Source organism: Heptranchias perlo, chromosome 34 (assembly GCF_035084215.1).
Source record: "Heptranchias perlo isolate sHepPer1 chromosome 34, sHepPer1.hap1, whole genome shotgun sequence".
NCBI classification, from domain to species: Eukaryota; Metazoa; Chordata; class Chondrichthyes; order Hexanchiformes; family Hexanchidae; genus Heptranchias; species Heptranchias perlo.
In genome coordinates, this window is record NC_090358.1 from 1644311 (window position 1) to 1657451 (window position 13141).

The 13141-nt window shown below is 41.1% G+C and overlaps 1 protein-coding gene across 6 annotated transcripts in view; it reads right to left on the reverse strand.

Moving 5' to 3' along the window:
• dennd4a (DENN/MADD domain containing 4A) overlaps positions 1–13141 on the reverse strand; it is a 113988-nt gene that overhangs the window by 20666 nt on the left and 80181 nt on the right. For 3 of the 6 annotated variants that reach the window (XM_067971257.1, XM_067971258.1, XM_067971255.1), the window contains exons 15-21: positions 12764–12899; positions 12244–12450; positions 11079–11207; positions 7236–7383; positions 5000–5131; positions 1906–2049; positions 449–604 (exon numbers count right to left, since the gene is read on the reverse strand). In XM_067971257.1, coding sequence (XP_067827358.1) covers positions 449–604; positions 1906–2049; positions 5000–5131; positions 7236–7383; positions 11079–11207; positions 12244–12450; positions 12764–12899 — 1052 coding nt within the window. The remainder of the gene's footprint in view (positions 1–448; positions 605–1905; positions 2050–4999; positions 5132–7235; positions 7384–11078; positions 11208–12243; positions 12451–12763; positions 12900–13141) is intronic. The other 3 variants (XM_067971260.1, XM_067971256.1, XM_067971259.1) reach the window with 2 other exon arrangements.

Here is a 13141-nt window from a genome sequence, read left to right on the forward strand (position 1 = left end):
CTGCCAACTCAGTGCCAATTACTGGTGAATGATTTAAGTTTTGTGCTGCAATCTCATTTCACTTGTGACCTTTAGAGGAAGCAGAAAGAAAAGACTTTCTATCCGCCAGCCCTAAATTGTAACCCGTTTCCAAAAGTGAAAGAGATGGCTTTGGACGATTTTACCACCCAGACCATCTAGACTGAGGGTTTTTTAATAATCTCTGAAAACAATTAACTGAAGTGCAGATTGCTCCCTTGGTGTCCTTTACAATTACATACACAATGATCACACAGCATTGCTTTAATCTGAAAATGTAACCCCTTTTCAGCACACAGTTTACCCTGTTCACCTATAGGTGCACAGGATCATCTAATTGTTGAAGAGTTTGGAAATTTGTAAGTGCAGCAGAGAACGACAGTCTGTGAGTACAACTCCTAGGTATGAAGCATGTTATGGGATTACACACCATTGTTTTCTGCAGTGGTCTGGTTGGGTTCAGCAGTCTCAAAGCTGCAGTTCATCTTTACAATACTGGTCACAGATTTTAAATCACTTCTGGTTCCTTGAAAATCCAACTGGGACAGACAATCTCCACTGCCCTTTGCACTTTCACTCTCAGATACTGTAAACAATGCAAGAAACAAATCAATGATCCATTAATTATAGGATAATCATTAACAACTGAACAATTTCCTTAGATTTGAATTGATAGAACTGCAATAATGACTTTACATCTTTTTAAACCAATTTTCTCCTCCTTCTCTCCTGAAGACGTTGACTCTTCCAGAGGCCCTCTGGCACCACACACCATTGTATCTCTTGCACAAACATTCTGCACGCTCAGACAGCAAGTTTTAGTTGGCTATTTGCCCAATCTGTCCTCATCCCAACGACCATAAATGTGCACTTGCAGCAAGGGTCAGTGGATAGTGATCAGGACTGTTTTTTTCCTTCTCTAACCCAGCAGTGCTAAAGCCAACTGTATGTCCCTACTGTCACCCAGGCTGAAGTCAGTTAACGTAGCACAGACCAGGGGACCCTGCAGCCTGTATAGCTTAGTTACACACTAACTTTACCAAATAATTGTAAACAATTTTACAACACCAAGTTATAGTCCAGCAATTTTATTTTAAATTCACAAGCTTTCGGAGGCTTCCTCCTTCCTCAGGTGAACGTTGTTACCAAATAAGGCATCATTAATCATGTGGACATTCACGCTATGAAGCATGCTAAAAGTTAGCATGTGTGGTCAGCTTTTACTGTCAAATCAAAACAGGTTATCAAAATCAACTAATAACTTGGAGCAGTCTGAAAGCTGTAATCTAACCTTGTGGCTTAAGTTACAGTTCTAAAGGTCTCCAGTTACAATCTCGTGATTTATGATGTCATATAAACCCAGCGGTTTGACTCTTATCTTGTGATCATTCTCAGGTATGTAGGAACAATCTGAATGCTTTGATCAAACTTACTTGTAACCATTTCTAGATCTATTATTTTCTATTTGTCTCTGTCCGCCTCGCCCAAGCCCCTAGATGCCAAGATACTCAGAAGTGAAACCAAATTCATTTTAGAAACCAGCTTCTTCGTTATTTCTGAAACATGTTGGGGGAGGTTGACATTTATTAACCCCTCCACCCCCCCCCCAACTCTGCACCAGCACCCATGTACTGTTCCATCCGCAGCTTTTCCCAGCATTTTTCTAAGTGCAGTGCAGTTTTCATTCGTGAAAAAATTAACTCCAGACATTTCAAACACTGTTTGTGCATGAGCATCGCGGAATTTCAGTAAGAAATGCCTGGCTGGCTGCATAATACACGATCCAAGAACAAATCTCCCTTTAACCCAACTTGTTGCAGTTAATCCAGTCACACATAACAATTCTCTTTACAAAATATACTGAAACCATAAGAGGGGAGGATGTACATGAACTGGAGTCGCTCTCTTTCTTGTCATCCTTGTCTATAGGTTGACCCACAGCAGACTGCTCAGGTCCAAGGGCTGAAGACACTTCTCCTCGTCTAACTTCTTCTTTTGATAAGGAGTTATATCCAAGATCTGACTGCCCACCTTAGAAAAAAAGCAATAATAATACATCCTTATGGCCATAAGGAAATACCCTTACAGATATGAAATTCTTTAAAACACATACATACTTTTGTAATGTTGAACAAGTTCTTTTTTGACTTGTAATGTATGCTTCCTCCCCCTGCTCTGTCATGTTACCTCTTCTAAGTGTCACTTTTAGCTGACTGCAGCTTTTCTCCTTTTGAGGCTAGCACAGGGAGGTCTGGCTGCTGAATGCTGTTATGAGACACACATTTTAGAAGGAAGAGCAGGGCCAGCCCATTCCAGTTTTCCTCCCTCCCTATGAATGAAGTGGTCGGGGCAGAAGGGGGCAGGCAGCTGAAAAATAGCAAAACTCAGCCACCATAAGCAGACAAGAGTTTGAATGTGGCAGGGAAGGCGATGGGGCTTGGAGTCACATCCAGCATTTGAAAACGATGTGGGATGAAGTTGAAATCTTGGTTGTTGAGTCCGTGTTTCCCTCTCAAATTCAGCGCTGACCTGAAACAAGATGTTATATTGATACAGGACTCCTTTCCTGGCAGTCCGTTTACACTTTTCAGCTGCTCAGCAACCAGCAATCCCACTTCAACCCACATCATCTTCGAGCACAGCAGCACAAGTACTAGACAGGACTAATGGAATGAGTCGGAACTAGATGCAGGGGCATTTGTGAATTTTAAAATAAAACAAAGGATGATCACTTTTTAAAACTTAACTAATATAATCGTAATATTGAGTCATGGCACAAGGGGAGAGCTCAGACAGCTCAGTCAACCCTGGCAGGCCTAATGAGCAATGTCAGCAATCTTCAGTGGATGGAGCAGTTACTGTTACAACAACTAATAAATTTTGCATTATCCTGGACTGTGATGAGCTTCATCTTGAGCAATTTACCCACACACCTATTTTCCATCACAAGAACAAATAATTCTTATGGCAAACTACAATCTCATGTCAGAACATAAAAAACAGCTAGTTATTTCTAATACTCACCCCCTCGCCCCAATTTCTATTGCACCACACTGAACAAGGGGTCAAGGAATTGACTTGTGCCCCAAAGCACAACCAATGTCATTTCTTGAACCAGCCACTAGGAGGTGCATCATGTCAGCACTGCAGTGACACTTTCCCCTATGTCCTTCGTGAAGTAATGGCTGGGCTCTGCTTAAGATGTTTCTCACAGCTGAGAGACCAGCTTCTCATCATCTCACAAATCACAGGCACAAATCTACCTCTCAGTGGGGGGAATTTTTTTTATTTACAAAAAAGCTGGTCTAATAAGTGAAAACAATTTACAATGACAATATTACAAAGGGACATTACGACTTCAATATCAATGAAGAATTATTTTAATCTTTTAATGATCTGTAAGCAGTTCAGAAACAGTGTGATGGCACAAGCCCAAAATACACACACATCTCTAAGCAAGCATTGAAAATGAGACATGCAAAAAAGGTAAACTATATTGCAGAGGTTAAACAAATTAAGTTTCAGGCTTACATTGGCCACAGGCTTTAACACACAGATGAAAGCCATTACTGGCAAACATGGCCTTTACAGAGAAAGAAAGCTTTTAAATGCAGAGGACATCAATTAAATTGGACCAGTTTGAATATTTACTCAGGAGTTGCTGCTAGAATCAACGGAGTGTAAATTAGTGCAGAGTTAGATACACGCAGAGCAAGATTCAAACGTGCACTCTGAACGTTTGTTCAGAAATTTGTTCCACTCTATTTTTCACTTTTGCTGTAATTACAATCATCTTTTGGTTTCCAAAGCAAATAATCCTGCAAGTGATTCATGATCTTTGAGAAAAAGGAGGGAGAGAAATGGACCCATAAATGCTTTCATATTGTTTTCTGTTTCTTCCTTTCAACTTTCTGTCATTTGGTAGAGTTTAAACAATAAAATTTATGCAACATATTATACAGACGGGGACTGTGTGTAAATCAGATTATAAAGTGTGTAAGTTTAGCAATATGGATTAATTTAATACCAGTAAACGGCCTAAATTATTCAGTTAAAAACTGTGAGTGCAATGGCACATGCAGAACGCAGAGGAAATTAAAAGAGGACGTGGACTCTGAATTGCACTCTTACTGATATAAAATACTGATTCACATCCGACCTGCTGCACTGAGTGTTTATGGCCATGACTCGCACTAGATAAATTCGCAATCCAGGGGAAGCACTAAGTGGATATAACACCCCCTGCCCACAGGGTGGTGGAAGGAGAGGAAAAACAAGAGGACAAATCAATCTGGACAGCTTGAAGCTTCCAGTGTCTGGTGACAAGAGGTCCCCATGGACACCTGGGATCAAACTCACTTTACAGAAATGTTCAATTCACCAACATGAAGTGAATCACCATTGGGGTAGCAGGCTTTTTACCGGATTGCTATTGCTACCAAGGGCTATTTTGAATAAACTCCGGCACCTTAGAATGGAAAAAAATTCTGCAATTTTCTTCACATACAGCTCACAGAGAACAAATGACAACAATAAGAATTAAAAAGAAAACTAAAAGTTATGAGGAAACCAGTCAGAACAGAAACAGAAAAAAAAAGCATAGAAAACACACTGGACAATAGACAATTACCTGAAAACACACGGACATCTTTCAGTTCTGAGGAAATCCAGAGAGTGAGATATGGAACTCTTTCGTACAAGGACTCCTGACTGCCATATCCATAACTCGAGCTAGAGCCAAGCCTAGCTGCGTGCAGAGAACATACATACAAGGGTAGGCATGATGGTGGGTGAAAGTAAAGGAAAATAAGGAAGGGAAGAAGTCATCATGATAAGCAGGAAACCAAAAGCCACGTAAGATGGATACAAGCAGATAATCACACACAGGCACACAAACGGGAGGAAACAGCAAAAAGCAATGAACAAAACAAAAGATAGAGAATTTTGAGTTGACAGATTTTGGTGACACCGTTAAATGTACCTGTACTAGATCTATCATCAGTGGAATCTACTTTCATTAGTTCAGGGCTGAACTGGGGTTGCTCCGCAGTGTTAGTGTCATTAGAGCTATCCATGCTGCCGTGGCTAACAGCATCCAGGTCACTGCCATCTGCTTAGAGAACAGAACAGATTAGAACATGTCTCTAGGAACCAGCTATTTCTAGCCAATTTTTTCCCTCCCCTCCTAAAGGCGTCATCCCACAGGTGGCTCAGTACCTGGTACAATCAGCCACCTGTGATTGCATTGACGGTGAGTGTTAGCATGCTATTCGATCGTGTGAATCAAAGCTGAGCCTGACCTGTCCCACCAGATATCCATACATGCGCATTCCCAGCGAGGATTGCGGGATTGCTATCGGAGTGGAAACCGTGACAATTTACACCCTCCTTAAGCTGGGATCACTGAGACCCAATGTAGTGCCCTTACTGGCACTCCAGCCAAGATCAGCTAACTCAGACAGGGAATCAAACCTGTACCGCCCTGGTCAGTATAGTTCACTTACCTATTGGAGAAATTTTTTGAGCCATCAAGGAACCATATCAATCCATTTTAAAAAGGAGTCTCCTCAATAAGAACTTATGTCAAAATTCCAATTTTTAAAATTTACTTTAACATCCTTTTAGATCCTTCCCTCTGCACCAACATTTAAAAAAAGTGCTGATGACATAAATGGGGAAAACAATGAATGACTTGTAGGAATTATTGAGCTCTAGAGATTAAAATACTTGTTCAACATATTTAAAATGACATAATTGCTGAAACGCCCTGAAATGTCTCAATTGACATTAGTTCAACTCCCTCAAGCTGCTAAATTCAATCACTCTTCCCATCTGTTCTCCAATTAGATCAGCAATCACCATTTAAATAAAAAAAATTTTTTTGGGCAGAACAAATCTTGTACATGCTTCATCAAGATTCGTACTCTGAATATTTTCCAGTTAAATCGATCAATACCTTAGTTTTGTACTAGAACAGAGTGTCTGTAACTGTAATTCATTTTGCAAAACAGCATTTGCACTTCTAGCGCCCTCTTACTATGTCATTATAATACTGATGTGGTTTCAGATGCGAATCAACATGAAATCGGCAGTGAGCGATCTGCAGTTAAGAGGTACAAGACCATCACCTGGGCTTAACCCAGAACAGTTCCAAACTCTTCTCTCCTAACATTAAGATTGAACCAGGTGGGATGCTCCTCTATCGCTGGGCAGTGTGCGAGGTGCAGCCAGCAGCACGGATAGTGGGCTGTAGTTCTGACAGCTGCATGACAGAAGAGTATTCCTAAACGTGGACTGAGGACCAATTGTGTTGATTGAAATAAACATAAGCTACGGTACTTTTGTTTTGCACGAATAGATTCTCACGTATATTAACTCAGTATTAAAATATTTCCAGTTACAGGAATAGTAATTTTAAAAAAAACCTTAAAAACAGGTCAGCTGTAAAAAGCTTTGAGTACGGAATATTCTGCATCAAAATTAAAATAGAAGCACATTCCACCTGATGATACCTCTGTTAAAATCCCTTTACACAACTTAATCTATTGCAGACAGTGAAATATCTGTACTCTTCCCAATAGCGTTTGCTGCCTATGTGGACATGCCAATTGGCTGTTCCATCTCATAATAAAGCATCAACCTAGGGGGCTCGCCTCCTCCCAGGGGTCAATTACACTCTGCCTTCATCAGACAAGCCACACGAACCACAATGTGCCAGGTTTGATTCACAGACTGTGCTGAAGTAGCTGATTGCATCGAGTGCAGCAGTGGCACCAGTAGGGCTCCTGTCCACGCTATCATGCAATTGTACATTGCTGTATGAAACATAAAGCTTTTGTGGTAGGAAGGCAGGAAGTGAAAGGTGGAGTTTTACATCTTGTTACATTGAAAGTGGTAGTACTGCTAGAATTAATTGTAAACCGGTTCAACGATTCAGGCAATACGCTGTCACAATTTTAGACTCATTATTTGAACTACAGGTCTTCCTATGTCCTTTATTAGATCTCTCAAAATAAACTCCAGTCACAAACGGAGAAGTGCATTTAGAATAATTATTTGCATTCCTAGAGGATACCAAATAGAGAATTGCAATCCCTCAACTAAGTTTACCATCTTGATCAGCTACACGATTGAATGTGCCTCCTGCATAGATTAGATGATCAGGAAATGCTTTCTGAATTCTACAATCTTTGCCCAATGCTAACTTTGAGTCCTACCCGAGAGCACCGGGGTTTGCGGTGGGTTTGCTATGGGCTTTTTCAAAGCCCTGCGGAACTGAGCTGTTGCGAGCACGACATTCCTCATCTTCATCCATAGAAAGTATCCGCCTCTGTTGCTCGATGGCCAAGTACTTTCCAAAACAGCCTGCGGAAAATCAATTGAGACCCACTGTCAGCCCATCGCCAAACCAAAGATAAAACCTACAAAACACCGGACACATGAGACTTGCTATCTTGGCTATGGAGTCAAGCATCATAGCAGCTTAATTTTAGGACATCATCTATGATGTTGCTCACGGTAAGTCAGAAGATGCGGTGTTTTATAGGGACAGGATTGCTATACTGAGTAATGCACAATGTATTTGGTTTTTGCTAAGGTGAAGCTGTCTCCTTTTGAGGCCACAAAGTCTAATTGTTAAGTGATACTGGGTGAGGTTAGAGTTTAATTGCTCTACAGGCTGCAGGTCAGAAGCCTGGTTCTTTTTATTTTTTAAACTGTGATTGGTAAAGTCAGTCAGGGATTAGGCATCTTGGCTCCTGTGTTGATCTCAACTGCGGCGGGGTCCTCATACAGCCCAAATGACAACTTTTATGACAGAAATTCGCAGTGTGACAAGTGAAATATGATAAGAGATGAGCAGGAGACGTACCATTTTTATTGTATTACACACACAACTTGCATTTATATAGAAAAAACATCCCAAAGTGCTTCATAAAGGCCTAATCAAAAAATGGATGCTAAGCCAAAATTGGAGATATTAGGAGGGGGATCAAAAGCTTGGTCAAAGAGGTGGATTTTAAGGAGGGCCTTAAAGGAGGAGAGGTAGGTGGAAAGGTGGAAGAGTTTAGTAAGAGAATCCCAAGCACAGCATCTTGGCTGTCAATGTTGGAGCAAAAGGAGGGTGGGGGGGGGGGGGGGTAAGACCAGATTCAAAGGAACGGGGAGGGGGGTTGTAGGGCTGGAAGAGATTACATAGATAGAAAGGGGTGAGGTCACAAAGGGGTTTAAACACAAGCATGAGAATTTTAAATTTGAGGCGTTGGCATCCAGGTCAACGGATAGAGGTGCTGGGTGAAAGGGACTTGGCGCGAGAAAGGATACGAACAGTAGGATTTTGGATGACCTGGAGTTAATGGATATTGGCAGAGAATTGGAATGGTCTGAAATGAAAACGACATGGATAAGGGCTTCAGCAGCAGAAGGACTAAAGCAGGGGTAGAGGAAGGCGATGTTACGGAGGTGGAAGTAGGCAATCTTTGTGATGGGGTCAGGATAGAATAGGATGCCAAAGTTGCAAACAGTCTGGTTCAGCCTGAGTCAGTGCCAGGAAGGGGGATGGAATCGATGGCAAGGGTACAGTGTTTGTGGCAGGGGGAGAAGATGATACAGACTGAAGTATAGATAGACATCAAAATGAGCAACTGTATCACAGACAAATGCTGATGTGACGTGGGAGACTATTAATGATGAGCAGGTAAAGGAATAAAAAACAAATCTTCAACACAGTTTGACACCTTTGTTCTGGTATTGCTTTGTGTAATTTATGGAAAGCATATATATATACACATATATACACATACCCACATGGCAGAACCCCCTTAAGATGTTGCGGTTAGAAGCAGTATAGAAATGAGGGGATTGAAGAATTTACCCAGTAGAGTTATTGCTCATATTGTCACTCGATTGTGTGCAATTCAGAAATCACACACCTCCTCTGTCTAAAAAAGGAGACAAGTCTTCTGAAGAGATGCATCATTGTACTGTAGTGTCCATGCCGCACTACACATCTAATAAATATGAAACAGCTCAAATCGCTTTCAGTTCCCATTTGAGTCATTAGCACCATGGATCACTAATGAGTTCAATTAATTTTCATCAGGCCCAAATTGGTAGGTAGAAGTTGAAAAGGGTTTATTTTAAATCATTAACTGGATAAAATACTGCCCAGCTGTACATTTGCACAGCAAAATTATCCAATGTGGTGAAGTTTCTTTTACATGATTAAGTTTCACTCCAAACAGTAATACTGAATGATAAGAGAATTTAAACAACAAACAAAGGATTTTTGGCTAAGGAAGTTGCAAGTACAGTGACTCTCTCAAACAGTGATTAATTGCATCTCTTGGTTGGATACAGATTCATACAGACCTGGAATGTTGGGATACAGGCCGGGAATGGTGGGGTACAGAGTGATACAGGCCGGGAATGGTGGGGTACAGAGTGATACAGGCCGGGAATGGTGGGGTACAGAGTGATACAGACCGGGAATGGTGGGGTACAGAGTGATACAGACCGGGAATGGTGGGGTACAGAGTGATACAGACCGGGAATGGTGGGGTACAGAGTGATACAGACCGGGAATGGTGGGGTACAGAGTGGTACAGACCGGGAATGGTGGGGTACAGAGTGGTACAGACCAGGAATGGTGGGGTACAGAGTGGTACAGACCGGGAATGGTGGGGTACAGAGTGGTACAGACCGGGAATGGTGGGGTACAGAGTGGTACAGACCGGGAATGGTGGGGTACAGAGTCATCTGAACTTGGAAAATCCTGGATTTCAGCCTTGATCTGTGCTGAATTAGCCAGTCTCAATTGGTGGGGATGGTGAAGGTACTCCAACTCAGCTCTGTTTTCCTGGGCTCAAGATGGGGTAAAATCACAGCCAAGATTCCCATTCCTTTTTTCTAAGTGGTAACCCCTGCTGAAACTGTGCATGTATGAACAGGTGAGGATAAGGATGGCATGGATGTCTCCCTTAGTTGAATAGCCCCCACCACCTATCTATGCTCACACTTGAGGAAAAGACACGTAACGAAATAGGTACGGGTGTCAGCTCCCATCGAACCACACCCCATAACGCAGTGCTTTTAGGAAAAAGAGGGAAAAAAGCAGTAAAAATTAGATGGAGGAAAAGGCAGTGCTTTTGCAATTTTATAATTTAACTTCAGTTATTGGGGTATGGGGAGAGAGTGGGGCAGTGGGAACGGTTTTGGACTGCTCTAGCAAAGAGCCGGCATAGACATGATGGGCCAAATGGCCTCCTTCTGTGCTGTAAGCTTCTGGGGTTGTATTCAGCTCATACTGTTAAGCAGTCTCAATGTCACATGATTGCTGGCAGGCAGGGTTACCCATTTAAATTTATATGTTTTGTATTTTTTTTAAAGTTTGTTTGAAAATAAGGGGCTGGGCCTTGATTTCCTATGAACAAGACTTGGAGAATTTCTCCAAGAAATTCTCAATCCTGAACACAGTAAACTCTGCTCAATAGGCTTTACTTCTACATGGAGTTTTGCAACTTGCAAATTTGATGTTAATGCTATTAAAGAATTTACAAGCCAATCACAAAAGTCACCGACTCAACTTGTAAATTGATCCAACATAGCTGTCAGTCTAATTCTAAAACCTAGACACAGCTGTGTTTTCTGCCATGCTATAAATCATTAACGCAAGAATCTTGTACAAGGCAGATAGCCACGTAACTAAGGCAGAGTTGCTTTTAGTAAAACAAACAGTAAAAAAATTTAAAAGTACATTATTGATTTAATATGGGTGGCCAGATTATTTTTGGATCCGTTACACTGCAATCATAGTTAGGTGTTTGTAGCATTCACACCACAGTTTCAATGATCTCAACGAGGCTACCAAGGAGATGCCAAGCCCTTTCCCACATAGAGGGAGGGAACATTTCAGAATGATGGCATCCCAGTGGTAGAGGCACTGGCAGAGGCTAAAAGCAGCTTGTTGGCTTGGAAAGTGCAAGGCAAGGAAAAATAACAGCGAGGGAAGGATAATAAAATAACTACACAAAAAGTCTCAGTAAATATATAGAGGCCCATACCTTATTGTAGTAACCGTATGTAATAGCATTGGGGTGAACCCCAGCTTTCTTCATCTCAAACAGAACTCTGACAGCTAGCACCGGCTGCCCATACTGCCCACATAACTGCATCAGAACACGGTAACACACCTAGAGCAGAAAACACAGCTTCTGTCAGTAAGAAATCCTTCAGGGAAATGCGCAGAAGAAATTGACTTACATTTTTTTCCCCAGTTACACAGGTACCAACGCACACCATGCAATACTGTCTGGCCAAAGTCTACATCACCTGAAGCTTTTTAAAACTTAGTTTAGTTACATGAACATCTGACGGACATCATATATGGAGAGAAACAACAGCATGGTATCTTCAGCAGAGTGTGGTTTCAATGGCAAATCCCAAAACTACTTGAAAGAATTGTAGAGAATCTAATATTGGATTCATGGAGTCAAAATTGAGAGAGCTGATCATATAAGCCTGCTCGGTCTCATGTATTTAGCATATTTTATTTTCAGCATGTAATTTATAAATATAGACATGATACAGTAACCTATTTATCTCAGGCATTGAATTTTATTGAGGACAAGATGACAAGAAATTTGAAACTTGCAAGAGCAATATTTCTCACTACTGGAACAAGTACGTGGGCCCAAGGCATGCTTCAATGTGCCAGTGTGCCTCTGTCACGCATTTAAGAACCTACAACAGGAGGCACTTAATCTGATGGCAGATTTCAAGATCCATGGAAACGTGGGACAGTTTTGCTGTTGTTTCTTTGTGTGAAAAGCCAGTTATATGTGGGAACGATAGACAGTGGCAGAATCATTGTCTGCCAGTGAGAACACTCCCTTTCGAATCGAAGAGTGTGAGCAAAGTGTCAGGTACCAGCTGATGTAACATTCAAAACCACAAACCAAACACTCAGGATAAGGGAGACAAAAAAAAGAAAAGGAGGACAGGGCAGTGTGTTAGACGCCCCATAACCATTTAAATCAATAGGGGAAAAAATACTAATTTAAAGTTACACTAAAATTTCATTGGCAGGGGGAAAAAACAGAAATAAAACAAGCAACACTTCTCTTTTAAATGTGTTCTTTAATATAACTTTTTTCCCTCCCACTGAGTTATAAAGGTAATACTGAAATTGCCATTTGTCACCATGGTGCATGTGCCAGTATCGCATACCTCATCTGGTGGGTCCAACTTCTTGACCTGCATCTTTCTCAGTACATCGTAAGCGGTGCGAAGAGCTCTGACCTTCGAATGGCAAACCTTCACGTAACCAGGAAGGCAGATGAACCAGAGACCGTAGCAATGGCGCACAAGGCATTTTGACCACATCTGAGGAATTGATGAATATCTCTTTGCAATTTTTTGAGCTGATTTTATCTCCTGAAATGCAACAGAATATAACTAATAAGATTTTGTTAAATGAAATATATAAGTCACATATATCTACAAGGTGTTCACAATTTTAATGCTGCTACTTTAAGTTGTAAATATCACTCTCTTTATGCACAGATGACATAAAACGCACGCACATCAGACTTTACCCATTCACACATTTCCACTCTACCTGCACTACCCAATTATTCACATACTTCCATTGTACCGACAGTACTCAATCCTTCATACCAATAGCACCCAATTTTCACACACACTGTACGCAGGCATGTTTAGAATACAAACATTAATCGCACAGTACCTGCTTAGTTCTTCTGCCTATTGGTGCTGGACTATTGGGACAACTATTTTTTGAAGTTAATCTGCTAGCTGGAGTCCTTAATAAGCCCACAGGCCTGTCAAATAGCTCCGGTGTCAGCACAGGGAAGCCAATGTAACTGAAAGAACAGAATCAGGTCAGAATTAACACAATGCTAACGTTTAGCAAGCACAGTCAATAGTGTACATGTGATTAATTAATAAATTTTTAATTCAAGCATATTATGCAGAATAAAATGGTTTTAACTGAATGTATACCTAACCCACAATTAAAATTAGAGATAAAAAGAAAAAGCACAACAGGTTTGTCAGCATGTGCAAGAGAAAAGACAGATTAACATTTCAGGTAGAATACGTTCAG